The sequence below is a fragment of the Anomalospiza imberbis genome, unplaced genomic scaffold (genome assembly GCF_031753505.1).
Source record: "Anomalospiza imberbis isolate Cuckoo-Finch-1a 21T00152 unplaced genomic scaffold, ASM3175350v1 scaffold_71, whole genome shotgun sequence".
Taxonomy (NCBI): Eukaryota; Metazoa; Chordata; class Aves; order Passeriformes; family Viduidae; genus Anomalospiza; species Anomalospiza imberbis.
Window position 1 is genome coordinate 324,964 of NW_027100324.1, and position 20,216 is coordinate 345,179.

Genomic DNA, 20,216 nt, shown 5'->3' on the forward strand with positions numbered 1-20,216 from the left:
TAAGCTGGACCACTTGGTTTAGCTAACGAGGTTTCTAGAGCAGCACACAAAAATTAGGTTCCTCAAGAACTGTTATTCCCTTTTCCTCTCCATGCCCACGTGCTGCAGGTTGGGCACCAAAATCTGTCTTGGTTTGAAAAGACAGGTGTCTGCTAAGGAAGGCAGGAGCCTTCCTGGAAATGGAAAATGTAAACCCCCTCCCTCCAAATTATTATAATTTTGAAATTTAAAGGCTCTCAGGCGAAGATATGGGAATAGGAATAACAGCTCTTTGCTAGGAAAATTTAAAAGATAACTGCAATAATACAAACAAACAAAAATAACCAAACTGCTGACAGAGTCAGAATACGACCTGACACCCTGTGGGTCAGGGTGTTGGGAGCAGCACCCCCAAACCCAGCTGGGGGAGCGGAGGTTTGGGGGAAAGAATGGGAAGGGGGTGGGAGAGGGGGCACAGGGGGAGGTGGGACCCACTGAGGCTCCCCCAGGTCACCCCAGGACCCCCAGGCCCTGTCCCAGCCCCCCCAGTTCCCTCCGCAGCCCCGGCTGAGGGGGGCTCAGCCCAGGAGCCGCCGTCGTTCGGGGCTCCCCCGAGGGCAGCCGCCAACGGGAGAGCTCCCGGCTCGGAGAGGCCCCAGCAGAGGAGGGGATCTTGTCCCTCCTCGAGGGCCCTGAAGGGTCTTCAGGCCCCTCTGAAGAGGAGTTTTTCTCTTTTTAGGGATGTTTGGGGGGACCTCACCACTCCAAGGGTGTTTTTTCCTCCCCATTTTCCGGTGTTTGTGGGGCCGCAGCACCACAAGCCCTTTTTCAGGGGTGATCATGACGGCTTTAAGTGGCATTTTTCTGGAGGACTCACTCCAAGCCGCTGTCGGGGATGTTTTGCCCCCCAGGGTGGATTTTTGGGGTTTAAGGGCCCCCGCTCTGGTTGGGTCCCACTCTAACTCCCCTGAAGAGGCCAACACAACTCCCGCTGATTCCGGCAGCGGAGTCCGGGTAGGGTTGGGACTCCTGGGAGGATTTAGGGGTACCTGGGAGGGTTTGGGGGTCCCAGGAGGGTTTGGGAGTCCCGAGAGGATCTGGGGGCACCCGGGTGATGCCGATGATGGTGATGTGGACCCCGTGCTGGGTATAAACTTTCATGAAGAATTCCTGGGGGGGGTTTTGTCTATCTCGAGGGTTTTTGGGGTCCCGGTGGATTTTTGGGGGGTTCCCAGGGGGGTTTTCAGGATTCCTGAAGGGGGGGATTGGGCAATCCCAGGGAGAAACCAAGTCTGGTTTGGGGTACCTGTCAGTGACTGAGATGGGGACTTCCTGCCAGGTACGAACCTTCTCAGGGGGGTCTGGGGCATGCTGGCAGGTCTTGTGGGAATTTTGATGTCCTGGGAGGGTTTGGGGGGGTCTGTGTGGGGTTTTTGCGGTCTTGGGGAGTTTTTGGAGGGCCCAGGGATGGTTTTGGGGTCCCGGGGAGGTCGGGGTGTCACTGGGTGTTTGGGGGTTCCCAGGAGGGTTTGGGGGTTCCTGGGCAATGCCGGTGACAGAGCTGGGACCCCGTGCCGGGTATGAACCTTCCCACTGCGCACGGGCAGCGTCAACGTGTCCAGGGAGATCCTGGGGGGCCCGGGGGTCACCCCAAAACCCAGGGGACCCCAAATGCTCAGGGACCCCCCCAAACTCCCCTCACCGCTGGATCTGCTGCAGGCAGGGGGGCGCCAGCACTCGGCCCCCACCCCTCACCATCACAGGGGGCTGTGGAAGAAATCTGGGGGTGCACGGACAGGTCGGGGGGACACCCAAAGTCCTGGGAAAGGGGGAACACAGGGGAACTCCCAGGAATCCCCACAGGGGGCTTAGGGGAGATCCAGGAGGAGTTTGGGTGAGCTTAATTGTGTCACTATCGTCAGCAAAGGGGACTCCAAGGGTCCCCGGTGTCCCCATTCCCAGCAAAACGTGGGAAAACTGGGGTAGCTGGTAATAGGGGTCCCGGGTGTCCTCGGTGTTGAGGAAAGGAGGGTCTGGGCGCTGGGAAAAGTAGGAATGGGGGTCCAGCGGGTCTCTGGGTGAAGGAAAAGTGGGCTCTGGGGGCTGGGAGAGCCGGCATGGCCGGGAAAGGGGTGCGGGGGTTGCCGGTGCCGGATAATGGGGTGCGGGGTGGAATCCTGGCCGGGAATGGGGGTGTGGGGGGATGGCGGCGCCCGGGAATGGGGGTTCAGGGGCCCCTCGGTGCTCCGGAATGGGCGACCAAAGAGTCCCGGTGCCAGGTGTCCCCCTCACCTATCGCTGTCCCCCCGGGGCCCCAGGAGCGCCCCCAGCCCCAGCGCTGGAGCCATGGCGCTGCTCCTCCTCACTCCCAGTACGATCCCAGTATGATCCCAATAGAACTCGGTCACCCAGGAGCCGCTCCCAGTATGATCCCAGGACAGCCCAGGCACTGCCACTCCTGGCATCCCCCCCAGCCCCCTCTGCGTTCCGACCTGTTCCGGCTCCATCCCCGCCCCTCCCGCGGCCGCGGGGGCTTCGGGAGCGGAGGAGGAGGAGGAGGGAGGGAGGAAGAGGCGCAGCGGCAGCAGGGAGCAGCCGGAGGAGAGGAGAGAAGGAATCGCGTGGCCCTGGCGCTGCCTGAGCTCGCAGCACCCCGGGAGCATCGCCCCCATCCCGCAGGTGCCCGGGGAGGGGGAGCTCGGCCCAAATATCCCGGGGCTCCCTGGATTTGGGGATTTTGGGGGGATGTTTGGAGCTGGCAGGGCTCCAAAGCCGAGCCGGAGCTGGTCCTCGGGGGGACATCGGTGGATCCCTGGGAGGTGTTTTTGGGGGTCCCGGTGGGCGGTGAGGGCAGCAGAGCCCCGGCGGGGGGACACTGGTTTTGGGGAGCCCCGGCAGAGCTGCGGCTGCCCTGAGTGGGAGCCCAGAGAGAGAAGAGCCCCAGAAGCCCCAGCGGGGACCCCGAGATGGGGGATCCCCTAGCAGTGCCGGCACCCCGGCAATGGGGGGTGCTGGGGCTGGAGGGGCGGCATGGCCGGGAAAGGGGTGCGGGGCTCCCGGGGCCGCCAGGGGCTGCTCCCAGCAGGAGCCCAGTTGCTGACAGTCATTCCCTGTTATGATACAATTTGCACGAGCACAGTCCTTTTTGCTCCCACTTTCATCCAGTGTGTTCCCAGTTGCTCCCAGTCACACCCAGTATGGGGGATGATGTGCCTGGTGTGTTCCCAGTCAGTCTCAGACACTCCCAGTATTAGTCCAGTCCTTCCCAGTATGGTCTAGAGATGAGCCCAGTGTGCTCCCAGTCACTGCCAGTTTGAACCAGTTGTGCCCCACATGGTTCCAGTTGCTCCCTTTCACCCTCACTTTTGTTCCAGTCACTCCCAGTCTCTCCCAGTGTACCCCAGTTCCTTCCAGCATACTCCCAGTCACTCCCAGTTCCTTCCAGCATGATCCCATTTGTTCACCACCACTCCCAGTCAGCCTCAGTGTAGTTGCACTCACTGCCAATATGATCCCTGTCACCCCCAGCATGATCCCAGTTGATCCCAGCATAAGCCCAGTTGTTTCCAGTCACCCCCAGCAAGCACCCAGTGACTCCCAGTTCCTCCCACTTGCTCATAGCATGATCCCAGTTGCTCACAGTTGCTCCCAGTCAAACTCAGAATGATCCCAGTCACTCCCAGTGTATCCTATTTGCGCCAGCATGGTCTCAATTGCCCGCTGCAGGCTCCTACTCTGTCCCAGTGTGATCCCAGTATGATCCCAATATGATCCCAGTCTCCCTCGGTGTGACCGCAGTCTGCCCCAGCATGGGCCCAGCTGCTCCCAGTATGATCCCAGTACGATCCCAGTATAAAAAAGTCACTCCCAGTGCTGCCATTCCTGGGATCCCCCAGCCCTCTCTGCGTTCCCCCCTCCCGGATCTCCCGAGAGGAGCCCCAAGTGCTGGCAGTCCCCTGGCAGGGTCCCCAGCAAGGCCCAGTTTGGATGTGCAGCCCCCAGTTTTCCCAGTTTGCTTCTCCTTTTGCCCGGGCCGGGTTCTCCCTGCCCCCAGCGGGTGGGAGCAGCCGAGAACCCCACGCTGCCCATCCCGACCTGTCCCGGCTCCATCCCCGCTCCTGCCGCGGGCTGCCAGGGCTGCGGGAACGGGGCACCGAGGGTGTCGCTGCTCCTGGGGGAGGAGGAGGAGGCAGGGAAGAAGAGGGATGGAGGAGGAGAGCCAGAAGGGATGGAAGTAGGAGAAGGAGGTGGGCTTAGGGAGGAGGAGGAGGGATGGAAGAGGAGGACTGGGACAAAGAGGAAGAGGAGGGACAAAGGAGGATCAGGAAAAGAAAAAAGGAACCACGAGGTCGAGCCCTTCCTGAATTCACAGCCCCGCTGGGACCATCAGCCCCCATCCCATGGGTGACCAGGGATGGGGAGCTCGGCCCAGATATCCTGGGGGGGTCCCTGGGTTGGGTTTTTTGGGGGGATGTTTGGAGAATGAAGAACTGCAAAGCTGAGCGGAAAAGGCCCCTTGGGGGGACACTGGGGGGTCCATGTGGCGGCTGACAGCAGAAGCAGCCTGGAGGAGCAGAGCCCTGTGTCCCCTAGGAGCCCAAAGTGGAGAGCCCAGAGAGGGGGGAGCGCCGTCATTGGCGGGACCCTCAACAGCCTGGAGAGGGGCAGGGGGGACTCCTTGGAGCCCCTGCAGCCCAAAGCAGAGAAGGAGGGGAGAAGGGACCCCGGGAGCCCAAAAAGCCCTGGCATCCTGTGCCAGGAAGGTGGACACAGCTTCAGCCAGAGCTCGGAGCTGGTGGGCCACGAGCAGGTTCACCATGGGGAGAAGCCCTACAAGTGCTTGGAGTGTGGGAAGAGCTTCACGCAGAGCTCCCACCTGATCCAGCACCAGATGATCCACACCGGGGAATGGCCCTATGAGTGTGGGGAGTGTGGGAAGGGCTTCAGCTGCAGCTCCCACCTCGTCACCCACCAAGGCATGCACACTGGGGAGAGGCCCTACGAGTGTCCCGAGTGTCAGAAGAGGTTTCAGACCAGCTCCAGTCTCCTCAGGCACCAGTGGATTCACACGGAGGAGAGGCCTTTCCGCTGCCCTAACTGTGGGAAGGGCTTCAAACAAAAGTCCCACCTCGTCACCCACCAGCGCATCCACACTGGGGAGAGGCCCTACGAGTGTCCCCAGTGTGGGAAGAGCTTCTCCAGAAGCTCTACCTTGACCCAACACCAACAGAGGCACCGGTAAGGGAAATCCTGCAAATGCCTCAGCTGTGGGAAGAGCTTCGTGCCCTGCTCCAACTCCATCCCCCATGGGAGGACCCACTTTGGTCAGAGCCCTGGTGACCCACATTCCCAGTGATCCCTGCTGAGAAGACACCTGGAAGGTGGTCTCCACATCCTCCTGGATCCCCATAGGCACCTGGATGAAAACAGAGGCAGGAACATCCATCAGGACTCTGATCTAAACTGGAAATTCACTGGCAGAAAGCGATTTGTTGACTTTACACCCCAACGAAATTTCACCCGCTCTGTCCAGTTATTTCTTCTGGTGGCATCAAGCAGTGCTACATGATCTTGGAGGTCTTTTCCATTTCAATAATTTTTTTCTTCACCCTGTCTAAACAACCAAAACTGAGGTGAAAATAAAGAAATTGAGCAAAGAGATCTAAAGCTGCACCATTTACCTGGATTTGGGGGTGAATTTGGGGTTGGTTCAATAGAATATGTGGGAGGATTTGGGTGTTCTGAAGCTATCAAAGGCCGGGCAAATGTCCACAATCTCATAGGTGTGCAGGCAAAAGGTGTCCACCTGAGCCCGCCTGTTCTCCAAGAATTCTAATTGTCTGTCCCAGTCCCTGGCCTGGGTCTCCCTATCCGGGATGTTCCCCCAAAGTGCCCAAATCACTGCTGAAGCACCCGAGCTGATCCTGGCTGTAAATGTTCCTGTCCACCAACCTCTCCTGGTCAGTGCCATGGGAGGTGGGAGTTTAGGGGCTCCTGGGGGGACTGGGAAGGGCTTCTGTCAATCCTGTGGGCATTTGTGGTGCTGGGAGGGGGCTTGGCAGGGTCTATGAGGGAGATTTGGGTCCCTGACGGAGCTGTGTGTCTTGCAGAGAATTTGGGTGGGTCCTGGGGGAGATGGAAACGGGTTTTGGTGGTTCTTGGGGTCATTTATCTTGCAGGGAGTAGTTGGAGGGGGGGGTCCTGACTGGGAGCTGTGGGGTGGTTGGAGGAGTCTGGGAGTGGCTGTGGGGCTGGGAGGGCGTTTTTGGGTGGTTGTGACTCCCCCAGACTCCCAAAGCTGCCACCAGACCCCACCCTCAAGATACTGCCAGAGGTCAGTGGCTCCATGCTGGGGTTCATCGTCCTGGCTCTGCAGAAGATATGGGGGGGTCCCCGGGGCCGTGTGTGTCCCCCCAGAGCGTGTGTGACACCCCCCATCCCATTGTCACCCCCTTGTCCCTCCCCACAGGGCTCCAGCCCCAGCTCCTGCTCCCCCAGAGGGAATTTGGGGAGGGGGCAGGGGGGTGTGCAGCCCCCGCCGGGGGATGGCCCCGGCCCAGCCCCTTTGTTCAGCACCAAGCTGGGCTCGGGGCCGCAGGAGGAAGAGGCCGGTGGGAAGCAGATCCTGCAGCTGGGACAGTGCTGGGGGTCAGGGCAAGGGCCTGCCCTGCACACCTGGCTCAGGTGTGACCCTGCCCCGGCAAGGGAGCGGGACATTCCCATCCCCAGGGATCAGGGCTGGGAGCAGCACTTGGGGCACGGACATGGAAATACTGGGAGCGACTGGGAGCACACTGAGGGCGTGAATTATTCCCCCGCCTCCACCTTCTCCGGCCGCCCTGCCAGCTGAGAAATGCTCGCTGGGCCTCGGCCTTGGCCAACAGCCCCTGGGCTCAGCTCCTTGGAGCTCATCACAAACACTGTCTGCACCAGGCACTGCTGCTGCCCAACCAGCTCCTGGCTGCTTTAGGAGCAGCCCCGGGAAGTGTTTTTGTTCCCTCGGTGGCACAACAGCGCTGTTCTCACCCTGCCAAAGAAAGCTGTGGATGCCAAGTGTGGCCAGGATGAAACATTGCTGGCACTGAAGCCCCTCTCTTGGGGCCCTACAGACAGCGCTCCAAAAGGAGCCCCTTGGAGCTCTCCTGGGCCAGCGACTCCCTCGGAGTGGGGCCTCTCCGAGCCGGGAACTCTCCTGTTTGCTGCACTCGGGGACCCCCAACAACGAGGGAGCCTGGGCCGATCCCCCCACTCCTCCAGGCTCAACCCTTCCCCCGCTGGGGAGATGCCAAAGCATCGGCAGGGAGCATTTCCCTGCCCTCAGGGGAATTTCTCACAGGTGCCTTGCACTGACTCTTTGTGTCTGTGTGCACACAGGAGTGCCTGTGCTCAGGAAATGTGGCAGAAATGCTGCTCTCTGAGGGGTCTGAGTGCCTTGGATAGCTGAGCCAGTCAGGCCTGTCAGTAGGGTTAAATCACAAGGTCTAAGCTAAGTTAATTTGTGCTAGGAGTTGTTCTTTGCTGAGTTTTTACTTTTAAAATATAAGTCAGGTTGAATATTGTTAAATGTTATTTCTCAATTAAATTGCAAAGTCATAGGTTATAAGTTAGGTTAAATACTGTAGAGTGCTGCTCTTTTGCTAAATTGTGAAGTTGAAGGTGGAAGTTAAGGTTAAGGTATAAGTTAAATCCTGTTAAGTTTGAGCTCTGTAAGCTCTTGGGCCTGTATTTCTTTTATCCTTGCCCTCATTTCCTTGTGTCTCACACTCACACAGGGACAGTTCTTGGTTCATTTCTGGTTTGATTGCCTGGATTCTGTTTGGTTGTGTTGTTGCTTTGTTTCCTTGGTGTGCCTGAAGTGTCCAGTCAGGAGCAGAGTGACTCTTGCCAAGGAACTTTGTGGTGCTGTTGCTCAATATTAAATCTGGTTTTTGCTGCTCCCTTGCTGGGGATTTTTTCAGCGCTCTCAAGCCCTCGTTGGTAACAGGGTGAAGGAGCCCTGGGCCAGGCTCTGGCCCTGGGGGACACGGGGACGCTGCCGGGGGGTCCCTGTCCCCTGTCCCGCCCCCCATGGCCCTGTGTCAGGCTCTGGGCTCGATCTCGTGGAACATCCTCTGGGGGAGGCTGCGGCGCCGGGGGCGGGGGGACCCAGGGGGACAGGGGACCCCGCTGTGCACGAGCAGTGTTGGACTTCTCTGGGGGAACTGGGAGGGGGGGCTGGGGCAGAGTCACCTCCCCAGTGACCTCACACAGCCCCTGTGATGTCACACAGCTCCTGTGATGTCATACAACCTCCTGTGATGTCACACAGCCCCTGTGATGTCACAGAGACAACTCTGAGATGTCGCCCTGTGATGTCAGACAGCTGCTCTGTGATGTCACAGAAGACTCTGAGATGTCACCCTGCAATGTTACTGTTCTTTGATGTATTGGTGCAAAGACAAAGAGAATAAATACTTCCAAACTACCATGAATCTCTACTATGTATGGCAAGAAGTAAATCATATTTTGTTTAGCTGCATCTGACCATGGATAAAGCTGTGCATGGAAAGTGGCTCTCACTGCTAGACAATATTATATAGGCCTGGTGGAAAAGGTTATATTAATAGACCAGCAGGGCCTCTCCGAAAGGACACAGATAACCAGGAATAGAGAAAAGAGAAAAACAGAAAAATTACTTTCTACTGTCGCAATTTTGTGCCAAAACCTTGGTTATGAGAAGACAAAAAAAAAGATGTATTAAACCACATGTTTTGCAGTTAGGGACTTCTCTGACTTCAACTCTTAGGACTGAATTGTTCCCCAGGAGCGTATAAAAGTGACTGTGTGAAGAAAACTTTTCCAAATATTCCTAAAAATTCAGGAGTATTCTGCTGCAAAATTTCAGGCACATCAGCTCATTTTCACTTCAAGCTTCAAGCGTTTCTATGGAAATGCTTGAGAGACAGCATACTTCATATATCCAACATCTCTGTTTGCAAAACGTTTTTATTTCAGATAGGGGTATAGGAAGGACATTCTCTAAATACAGAGGGTTAAATGCAAAGAATGACCCATTTCAGGCAATTTGAGAAACTTATTTTCTTTCATTAATTTCTCAAACATAGATATTCAAATAATTTTTAAAAGCAGACAAGCAACTAAAGCAGACTCAGCTCCTGCAGCAGAAATGCAAAGAATGACCCATTTCAGGCAATTTGAGAAACTTATTTTCTTTCATTAATTTCTCAAACATAGATATTCAAATAATTTTTAAAAGCAGACAAGCAACTAAAGCAGACTCAGCTCCTGCAGCAGCTGAGCCATCTCACGGGCCAGCAGCTCCTGACGCTCCTTCATTCGCTGGTGCGTGGCCTCATCCAGCCCATCCCCAGCCGGCTGGGGGTACTGGATCAGGCTTTGCACGAGCACGAAGAGCAGTGACAGTAAAGCCATGGTCTGCAGGAGGACACACAGAAGGGGTTCAGTGGGGCCGGAATGGAGACGAACAATGAGGGGCAGGAGCAGCAGGGATGTGGCGGCAGGAAGGAGAGGGCCCCCGGCAGCTGGCAAGGCCTGCACCGCTGCCCCAGCAAGCAGCGCGCCCTCAGCGAGGCGCTCCCGCCGGGGCTGGGCCCTGGATGCGGGGGCAGCCCCAGGTACCGGCGCTTCTCCCCCAGCCCTCCTCCAGCCCCCAGCCCCGTCTCCTCACTGCTGTGCACTCACCGCTTGCCCAGGCTCTACTGGGGCAGCGGCACCCGCTGGGGCCTTTTCTAGCTGCCCCCATTGTGACACGGCGCCTGCGATGTCCCAGAACCCAGAGCGCGGCACAGGCCAGCCCCGCCCGCCGTCCCCAGCCCGGTCAGGGAACTCATCGTGGCCCTGGGCACCCCGAGCCCCAACAGACACCAAGTGCAGATCCATCACTCGGGAACCTGGGAACACCAGAGCTTCCCTTGACAGAGCAGGCACAAGCACCCTCACACACAACCCTTGTCAAATTCAAATCTGGGTGACATGACCCAGGGATGTTCTCAGTGTACAAGTGCAGGCTTTTATTTAATACTGGTGGGGGACATTTTTTATTAGTAGTATTTATACTTATTACTTTGGGGTAGGATGTCATGTAAGCTAATGCTCTGTTACAGATTTCTGAAAGAAATCTAGGTTGCTTGGATGATGCACAGGAAGAGTTAATACCATCCTAAAAAGGCCAAATATTTTAATTACAAAATTTTGATGCCTTCAATAACCTCTTAGCTCTCAAACTCTGTGGTTCAACACCGTGCAAAATTCTGGTATAGCCAGGATTTTGTTCAGAAAGCAGAATGTCTGTGTTTTCAAATTTGTGCCAAGATGTACCTCTGTCACTCCCACCATCTTCAAAATCGTCTCCCTTAAACAATGTTAGCCAATCTCTTTGACTGATAAAGGAACTTCTGTCTCTTTCTGCCATCTCTTTGTGTATTTATCTCCAAAGGACTGTGAGTACAGGAGAGATTATACTCCTCGACCTTTCTTTGGGGAACTCATCTCTAAATGGAACTGCAGAAATGGGGAGGGAGGAAAGGGAAGCAGGATGTGACTTGAGTACCTGCATCGTGACCACAGATGGCCACTGCTAGACAGACACTGAGGTCAGGCTGATCACGCTCGCCCATTGGTGTGTAGCAGAATAATGTTGGGATGGCTAAAACTGCTCTGAATTGGATTTGCTTAACAGATGTCATTAGTAAAAGTATTCCAATAAAGAGTTTTAAACTCTCTTCCGAGCTGATGCCACTTATCATGTATCTTCCCCGCATTCTTCTAGGGAAGCTGTTTTTGATGTTGTCCCTTCCTTCTTTTTACAAGGGAGCAAAAATTATTTGCCAAGTATCACTCTTCCAGATTTGTTTCCTCTCATTTTCCAAGATTTAATAAAGTGAACACTCAGCAGAATAGTTCTGTGTTTTTTGAACACAATTCTTCCTTTACCCAATTGAGGCCCTTCTGTGACCATGAAAACACAAAAAACTGTTGTGAGCTACAGTTTACACTTAAGAGGTTGATATGGGTCAGTTCTCCCAGGTTATTCTTAGTTCATCTGCTATGTAAACTGTTGATGTCAGTGACTGGAAGCTGCTCTCCGGGACATTATATATATGATAATTATATGACAGAAAATGCAACATATAGTTGGATCTGACCTTCAAGTTCACTAGCTTAAAAAAAAAAAAAAAAAAAAAAAAAAAAAAAAAAAAAAAAAGTCTGTAAGAAATTTGCTGGTTTTTCTATTTATAAATGCCTTCACATTTATATTTAGTTTATGCACATACGAGAGCCTTTCCTTGCATGGACAGCAGTGCCCATCCATCATCAATCTCGGGTATATTATAAGTCTCAATGATAACTGCCTCCAGAAAGCATTTTTGAGACAAAACAGGCAAATTCTTTTGCGTAACTATACAATCTTCCAGTAGTAGGATCTTCACTCTCACATAAACACTTCATGTTTTTCCGCAAAGGAATCTGAGATAGATTTTTCTGAGACATAACAAACCACCAAAAATTAATTAAATAACAAACAAGAGGAAAACACCATTTCTTCACTCAACACACTTTCCTTGTTTTTCATAAGCATTCAGATTTACAGCTGCGGATACTACCACAGGAGCAGGGCTTTGTCTGGTTTTGCTTCCTCTTCCAGCAGAGCAAGCACAGCTGCAAAATGCAAATGTTTTTTTTTCCTGAGACGGCAATCAATCTTCTGGTTTGGCTATAGTCTACTTTTCCCTATAAAGTAGAACCTAGAGATACACTCAGAAAATATGTATGGAAGTACCTCTCAATTAATTAAAAAATATTATTACTCAGAAGATAGAGACACGACTGTCTACACTGTATGAATTAAACATACATGAATTAGGACACAGACTCTTCCATTCTTTATTAACAAAACTGATGCTGTCCTGAAAATGACATTAATGAATGAGACTGGTATATGAAAACCTTCTGCATCTGCTCTAGACGTTGGAATGAGCATGTTAAATGATGCAGCAGACAAGGAGGATGCACTTCTTAGGGAAGCTGAATGTCACTTCTGTGCTTAAGGAGTTCTGCAGTTTGGATGAAGGTCACAGGCTATGTCCAGGTGCACGAAAATGAATGATAAATATACACAGTTTCTCTTAGACTGAAAGCAGAGCTAGACAAAGAGTATTAAAATCAGGAATAATTCATCCCCTGGTTTTCTAAAGATGTCAATCTTCTATCAGAAGACAGTTTGTTAGCTCCTCCATATATTAAAGCTATAACATAAAAATAGAAGCACCTCAAACTTGTAGAAGTATCTAAGATGCATAGATTAAGTAAGGTCTATGCAGAGCGAGCACCCTAAAAACATCACAAGAGCAAGCAGTGACAATTTCTGGGATAGTAATGACATGAATCAGTATCTAAAAGTTAAGTATAAGTGAAGAAGAGAATTTTTCAACTAATGGATCAGGGAAAACGTGGGAATAAAGGATATGTGATTAAAGATCATAGTGTATTATATTAACAGAGGTGGAGAATATATGACTTTGATTCTGTATTACAACACATTTCAATTGAATTTTGTGTAGCTTTAGTTTTATACATGCACAATTTTTTAGAACACATTTTTAGAGTAGGGCATGCAATAAAGGAAATGCATTGTACTGCATTGATCCCCACATGACTCGCTGGAATATCTTAACATTTCCAGAACAGATTCCCACTTCTGAAGATGAAAACCCAGAGAAGATGAAAACCTGTAACTGCCATTAAGAGAAGGTCTAAAATTTTAATTGCTGTCTGAACACAAAGGAGCTGTGACATGCTGTGGTTTCTTGAAGGACTCCTGCAGTCACAGACACATCTTTAACTACCCCACCCTCTCCCTCTTCCCCATCCACCATTGACTGATGCAGCTGGGAGATTCAGTAACTGTGGAGCAAAATCTTGCTTACTTTCAGCTCTCCTGCCCCAGCAAATGCTCAGCTCCTCTGGGAAGATGGATCTATGCCATAAACACACTGCACCTGGAAGAGAATGAAAACTTCCCTTCAAACACACACGTGACCAGCTTTCTGGAACTGCCTGATGTTGCCAGTTTTCGTCTGTTTCCCACAAAGAAGGGAAAGAACCTTGTATTCTCCTCCTCATGATATTTCAAGTCTTAATTCCAAAGAACAGAGATGCCAGGACTTGTCAGTGACATGACTAACAATCTTATGAGAACTGGCAAGACAGCTCATTTCTCCTACAACCTACAGAAACCTTGGAATTATTTTGTCTGAAACACTTGGGGGAAGCAAGATGGACTTAATTCTGACAACTTTATTGAATATTCAGTACATCTGACATCCTGATATCAACAACAAAAATATGGTTTAATTATGATAAGCCATACTGGTATCATTTACAATACGTAAGTGTGAAAAAACTGCAATGAATTTTTTCTTGATCCATGTGGAAAAATACACACCTTCCACCCCCCCAAGAAAAGTAAGATAAGGCACAATAAATTCTTGTAATTCTCTTTCTTCTGGCTTTTCAGTTCCATCACAGCTCTCCAAATTAAGATTTATGTGCTATTTTGCGTCTGTATCTGTTGTTGATTTGCCCCCCTACAGGGATAGAGGTGGATAAGTTTGGACAGGAAACGGTATCCCTCAAGCCAAACTGAAAGGTTTATAAAGTTGCTAATAAAAGTTTGGGTCAGGGCCTAAATATCAATCATCTGCTCATTGTCTTTTTAAACGAGCTCAGGCATTTTCCCAACCACTCCCAGCAGCTCTCTGCCACTATTCTAAACTAAGATTTCAGACATTTCTTTTTTTCCTGTGTTGACCGCAACAATTTTTTTTCTCCCCCTCTCTACCTGCCAAATGCATCCATCAGGATTTTGCCAAAGGCTATCTGCTTTTGAAGTTGAGAGGAATTCACTAATCGTGAGTGTCAAATCCACAATAAATGCCATTGCCATATGGTATATGCTGCTTTTGGGAATTATCTCAAAAGGCCTAGCTGTGAGAAGGCTGGCTGTATGTTAGGAGGGTTTTACTGCTAACTTTCATAACGCATGTCAGGTTTTCAGTTTCTGTATTCATTGGCTTCAGTGAGTGCAACTGCTTCCTGAATTTATAAAAATGTTGTCAAGATCCCTTGATCTTGCTTCCTCCGTCTCTCTCACACAAACACATCCAAACACATCTCTACACAGTGGAATAGCATGCACAGTGGCATGCAAATCTAGCAAAAGAGAAGCTTGTAAATAAATAGCATGTCATTCTGCTTACTCAATAAATTCCTCTGGGTGTTAAACTCATGATAAACGTATCATAAGCCCCGATGAAGGGTTTACAGCCTGTCCCATCACACCATCCTGAGTGCAATTCTGCCATGCATAGGAAGACATAAGTTTGAAAAACAGAGCAGAAATAGCTCCCGTAAGGGCAGGGTGCTGACATAGATGAAACATAACTAACTGGAGAGCATTTGTTGTAGCTAAAGAAGACAGCATCAGTGTCACATCTCTGTGCATGTGGAGGTGTAATCTACATTCAAAGCAACAAGAAATCTATCTCCTTTAAAAAATTGTCCATTAATACATAAATGTGTCTGTGTTGAAACTCCTCAGATACCATTCCCAACAAGAACTACACACAAGACTAAGAAATTGAACAGAGAAACACGGTTTTGTGATCCAAAGAGGCAAGGAGAAAGAAAACCACATATGTGGAGTTTAACATACCAACGTAGTGATAGAAAAAGAATTACAAAAATAAATGTCAGGCCCCTTGAAACACTTGAGGCAGCTCTCTCAACTTTCTCTGATGCTCTAGGAAGACGTGAATGTCCTCCATGTCTCACATCATCCCCACCAGCCACATGGAAATATCTCCAATGCAGCTCTGAGTGTTTCAAGTATAAATCCCCTCTAATTTATGTAGTCTGCTAACATCCTCTTGGAGCAAACAGAAATAATAGTTTAAAAAGACAGCTGTATTTCAGAAACATGTGCCTCTACACGACAAAAAAAACCCAGAATTTAATACCGTCCCTAGGCAGAATTCATCCATCTTTAAGGCTTCTATGTTGTATGTCTGATTTGTTTTCCTGGTAAGTAATACAAATGAACTGCTGGCAACACCACATCAAAACAAAAGCAACAGAATCAGAAAAAAACACTGAAAAGTTTACCTTTCTAGGAAAGCTTCAGTCTTGGGATATTTTGTTTTGACATTCCAGTGACTGGAAGGAACAGCATCACTAAAGACAGCAGGCTGCAGGCATGTGGCACTTGCAAAGTTCTCATTCTGCTCTCTTCTTCTGCATCTTCTTTTGCACTATCTCCCCACTTTTCAAACAACCCAAGTTTTATCTGGAAGAGAAAAAGGAAAACATCTGTAGACCTGCATTACTGCATAAATAATAATTCTGTAAGCAAGCCAGACCTACCTTTAAAGAGCAGCTCATTTAATTTCTTTGCTACAAAAGGATTTTTTTTCTCCAGTACAAGTAAAAATGTTTTGTTTCTTTAATACTAAATTTACACATTTTGACATTGGAAAGATATGTAAACTTTTCAACACCAGTGTCTAGCATAGCTAAAGTTCAAGCACAAATTAAATTAATACAGTATCCACACAAAGAATATTTGCCATTCAAAAGTGACCACGCAACTTGTTAGTTCATACCAGTCGACTGGATATCTTAATGTTTTATAACTTTTTATCTCAGTACAAAAGCTATTTTATGTTTATGCTATGACTAGAATGAACTGTAAGGTCTCAGATGCCATGGGGGTACAAGCAGCGTTAACAATGAGTACATACCCATCAAAACTTTCATGAATAAACTAAGAAAATTGGGTAGAACAAGCAGTTGTGTTTAGTTTTAATAGAAAAAAAGTCAGTGCAGATGATGGATTTAAAAGTGCTTTCAGTATGATATTTCCAGCAGAATAACTGCAACTCATCCACCAAAACGTCCTATAAACTTTAATGAGTGTTTCAGGCTGGGGTCAATGGGCTGATATGAGATTTTGTTAGCACAGTGTGCAACTAAGCCAGCTTTGCAGCACTTTTCACTTAATAAGAGTCATTCATAGTCCATAAATCTTGAAGTGTTTTACAAATGAAAGCAATTATCACTGTCCTTATTTTCCCTATGCAAAAACAGAACCATAAAGCTGCAGTGAACCTATTTCCTCAAGGTCACACAGCACAGTAGTTGAAAAGAAAAGAGCAACAGCAATCCTGGTGTCCTTTGTACCCAGCTATCAAGGATCTCTTTTGCCCAATAACTCCACTTTTGCACAAGAAATTATTTTAAATGGTGTCTTGAGTTCTGAAGGCAAAACTTGATGGTTAATAAATCACAGAGATCAGAGTATGAAAATACTTGTAAGACCAGATCCTTCCTCCTGCAAGTGCATGATGCTAGAGGTCAAGGGAGACAGCTGGTGAAATAAAAAATATCAGTGTTTGAGTAATGCTGTAAAACCAAGGAGTAAAGAAATGTTATGCTTAGTCGAGAGATTAATGGCTCATGACTTGCCATGAAAATTATTTTCTGAAAGGTACTGGAACTGCCTGATTAAAAGAGCAATCCTAGCGCCCACGTTAGCCAGCACTTGCACAGACATCAAAGGAGAGGCTCCTTACAAGCCCATGAGGGATGCAGCACAGCTCGTGGCCCCTGGTCTAGCATTCGAACTCCTGCAGCCCTGGGTCAGGCAACTCTGAGCTACAGCAGCACCCAGAACCATGGCGTGAAAGCATGGAAACAGTTTTCTCCAGCAGAGGAAATCTCTCTCAGATGAAACTTGGGCTTTCTGAGCCTCCAGAACTTCTGTTAATAGTAAAAGACAAAGAAGTGTGCAAGAAGAGCACGATGGTGAAAGAGAAAGAGGGAAATAATTTGTAAAATGCCCAAAGCGTAGCTCCTATTGCGGAACACTGAGCTTCAGTCTTCTCAGTCCCCTCTTCAACACTGACATTCAGTGTCTGAATGTACTACTCTTGGCCAAGGGGAGTGCATGTTCATGAGATGACATGGCGAGAAAACAGACAAACATGAAATGCCTGTTTCATCTTTCCCTTCCCTTTATTACAGAATGAGATCTCAAGAGAAGGCCCTTACTTCTTCTGTGCCAACACATCTATTTGAGGGTGCACCACAAAAGACTGATGTGGATTAGACTATCGTAGGGTTAAACTGCCTTTAAAAAATCTATTTAGGGGGAAGAAGGGGAACAGAGGGGGAGGGGAGGAGGGGGAAGAATATATGAAGGTGAGACACCAGCCCTGTTCATCTTCAGCAGGATGATAGTGACAAACCATACTTCAAAAAGAAGCAATTAAGTGGGAGCCAGTCTCACTTGCAAGCATGTTGAGACGTCATGGCCTGAAGGTCTGGGCCTCAGTCAACAGGGAATTGACCAAAGGATTTGGGGTTCATTTTCTTGAGGCATATTACTGTGAAGAATCAAAACTAAATTTGACTAAAAAAACAGTTTTGTCGATGCACTGTCATTTGCTGAATTGATTGAGAATCAGCACCAAACTCAGGCCTTTTGCCGTAGCTCACAACCTCACTTTTTCATTTAGGCATTTTTTGCTAATGGGAACCTTCAGGTTTTTTTGGTTGTTTTTTTTTTTTTCCCCTCTTTTTCCTTTTATTTGAATAATGTCTCTGAAAAACCATTTGCCTTCACAAGGCGGTTGGTTAGTTTACACTGGAGGCAGCTGCTCTGTGGGCTCGAGCCAACCCTGTCTTTAGATTCATTGCAATCTGGCCAGATTGTCACATATATTTTTAGTTTATGATGATCCTCTAATACAATTCCAGCTTCCACACAGAGTCCTTCCAACAGTCTAGCTCAGGTTAATGAACTTCAGGCCAACTAACTTGCCATTAATCTTCAGGAAATATCCTTCCTCTCTCTAACATAAGCAATGTCCATCAGCGTCCTGTGCTGAAAAGACCCACAGTCACACTGATCCGAAGCAAACAGTCCCATGAGCAGAAATAAAACATAAATCCTAAAAGCAAATTCTACTACCCCGTTCCTTCCTCCCCTCAAAAGTAAGAAGAATTTGGTCAGAGAAGGAAAAATTACTGGTTTGTTCAGTTCTTTGATACTTGAGCTAAGGACCAACACCTTCTAAAACTTCCTCACCATGAACAGATCCAAAATAAATGAGGAAAAAGAGTCTGAAAAGAAAAATGCCGAGGCTAAAGTTGCTTCCCCACCTTGGCTTCAGCTACGAAATAGCACTGCACTGTGTTAATTATCACCTGCAAGATCGACCAGGGAAGGAAGCCATGCACACACCTCGCTGAAAAGGGGGCATTTCCAGCGGAATAAAGGAGCTTTTATTTGCCCCATGTAGGGGCGGGAGGCACAAGGCTGAGAGGGGCTGAGCAGCCTGGCTCCATCCTGCTTGGACCTCCCAGCGGGGCCCATAAATTGGGACCGGGCCTTGGGTAACGCTGCCAGAAGACAGAAAGTGGAGCTGCGGGGGGGTTGCCATCCTGACAGAGAGAGGGGCCAGACCTGACTGGCACATGTGCCATGGCACGTCCCGAAACGAGGTGTCACCTCCCCGCAATTGGTCACATCTAGTGGAGCCTATAAAAGAGATTGCTCCGAAGCTACTGTCTGAAACAAGAAAACCTGGGGCCAATTTACTAAACATAATTTATTCCAGGCCCTTTGTGGCAATAAACAGAGCTCTTCAGCCTTCTCAAACACACAGACAGTAAGGAGCTCTGTGCTTATGGGAGCTTTTTCAGATCGTTCAGCCCAAACCTATCTAAATGCAAAATCTTGCATTCACAAATACTGTGTAGTTTCCGACTTCTCCTGGCGTCAAGACGTCCAGAGCTGAAACGACTGTGACCCATCTGCAAACACACACTTTTTAAACTGTATTCAGGAAACTCTCGGTTAATTCTGTGAAAAAAGCCTTTATGGAATTGGCGGATAATTTAAAACCTGTTTCCAGCACTATTTTTCCAAGGTCATTTTAAAATTCAGAATTTTATTTTCCAATAAAGAGTTGTGACTCAGTTTTAGTGAATCTAATAGCAATGCTGCAAAATGTGACAACTGAAAATCTAGAGCTACAAGCTCTAGATAAAATCTAGTCACTCCAAGCTTATATATCTAGCCACTATAGCTTATAAAATCTAGTCACTATAAGCTTATAAGTTAATTATAAACCTAATAAGTAAGTTGCCTAAGCCACGTAGCTTCATTGCGTAATTTTCTATCACTGATGCAAGAGTTTTTCTTTCTTCTCCTCATCTATCCTTGTTTGACATCTTGTGGTTTTATTTTATTTTGGTCAATGGAGTCAGAAGAGAGCAAAAAATGTCCCTTCCAGACATCAGCAAAATAGCATGAGTGGCCTTTCAGACAAATATATTGTTTTAAAAGGATTTAAAAATAACCAGCTACAATATAAACAAAAATTACCCCACCTACGATTCATATTTATTGAAAGGTACATTATCCCTTTATCATCTCTTTATTAAGAGATGAATATCTGTTTATTTAGATAGAATATTTTCTACTATTACAAGTAGAAAATCTATATGCACACAAATTTAAAGCACGGTATTTTAACTACAAGTATACAGATATGTGTGTCCAATGCATTATGCAGATATCTCACCTTGAAATTATCATACAAATTCCAAAAGAAAAATTACTGTGGTTGTCTACTGTGTGGTTCAAAACTGTACTATAATCATGAACTGGATATTGAATTGCCTTTGTTAGTAAGAGGGAAAACTGTAAGCATACATGGCTTAGATTAGTAACTTAGAAAGTCAAATAGACTAAAAATAAAATTACACCTTCAGACTTACTTAACAATCTTAACTTAGTTCTGCAATAACAAAGATGACATTGATCCAGAGCATAATGAAACTATGTTCTTGCAGCCCTTAGATAGATGGTCTGTTTATTATTTGGCAGAAGATGCTTTTCTCTTCATTGTGGAATCTCAGTTAAAGCTAACTCCATCCAAGAACTGGTAAGCAGTATTATTCATCACTATTCTCCTACTTATTAAGTAGGTTTTGTGCTGTTTATAGTCCAGAAAATGTTCCCTTTCAGGATTCAGAAAAATACTGCTTTTTACACAAACCCCAGATCAGCATTACCTCACTTCCTAACACCAGGAGAAATTGATGAATAAAAATACAACGGTACAATCAAAAAGCATTATGTGAGCCTGCAG

The 20,216-nt window shown here is 48.2% G+C and overlaps 1 protein-coding gene across 1 annotated transcript in view; it reads left to right on the plus strand.

Annotated features, from left to right (window-relative positions):
* Nucleotides 1-819: 819 nt before the first annotated feature.
* LOC137467631 (zinc finger protein 436-like) overlaps nt 820-20,216 on the plus strand; it is a gene marked incomplete at its 3' end in the record, with an annotated part of 139,068 nt that continues 119,671 nt past the window's right edge. Inside the window, exons 1-2 of the mRNA XM_068179093.1 lie at nt 820-993; nt 4,805-5,217. Coding sequence (XP_068035194.1) covers nt 820-993; nt 4,805-5,217 — 587 coding nt within the window. The remainder of the gene's footprint in view (nt 994-4,804; nt 5,218-20,216) is intronic.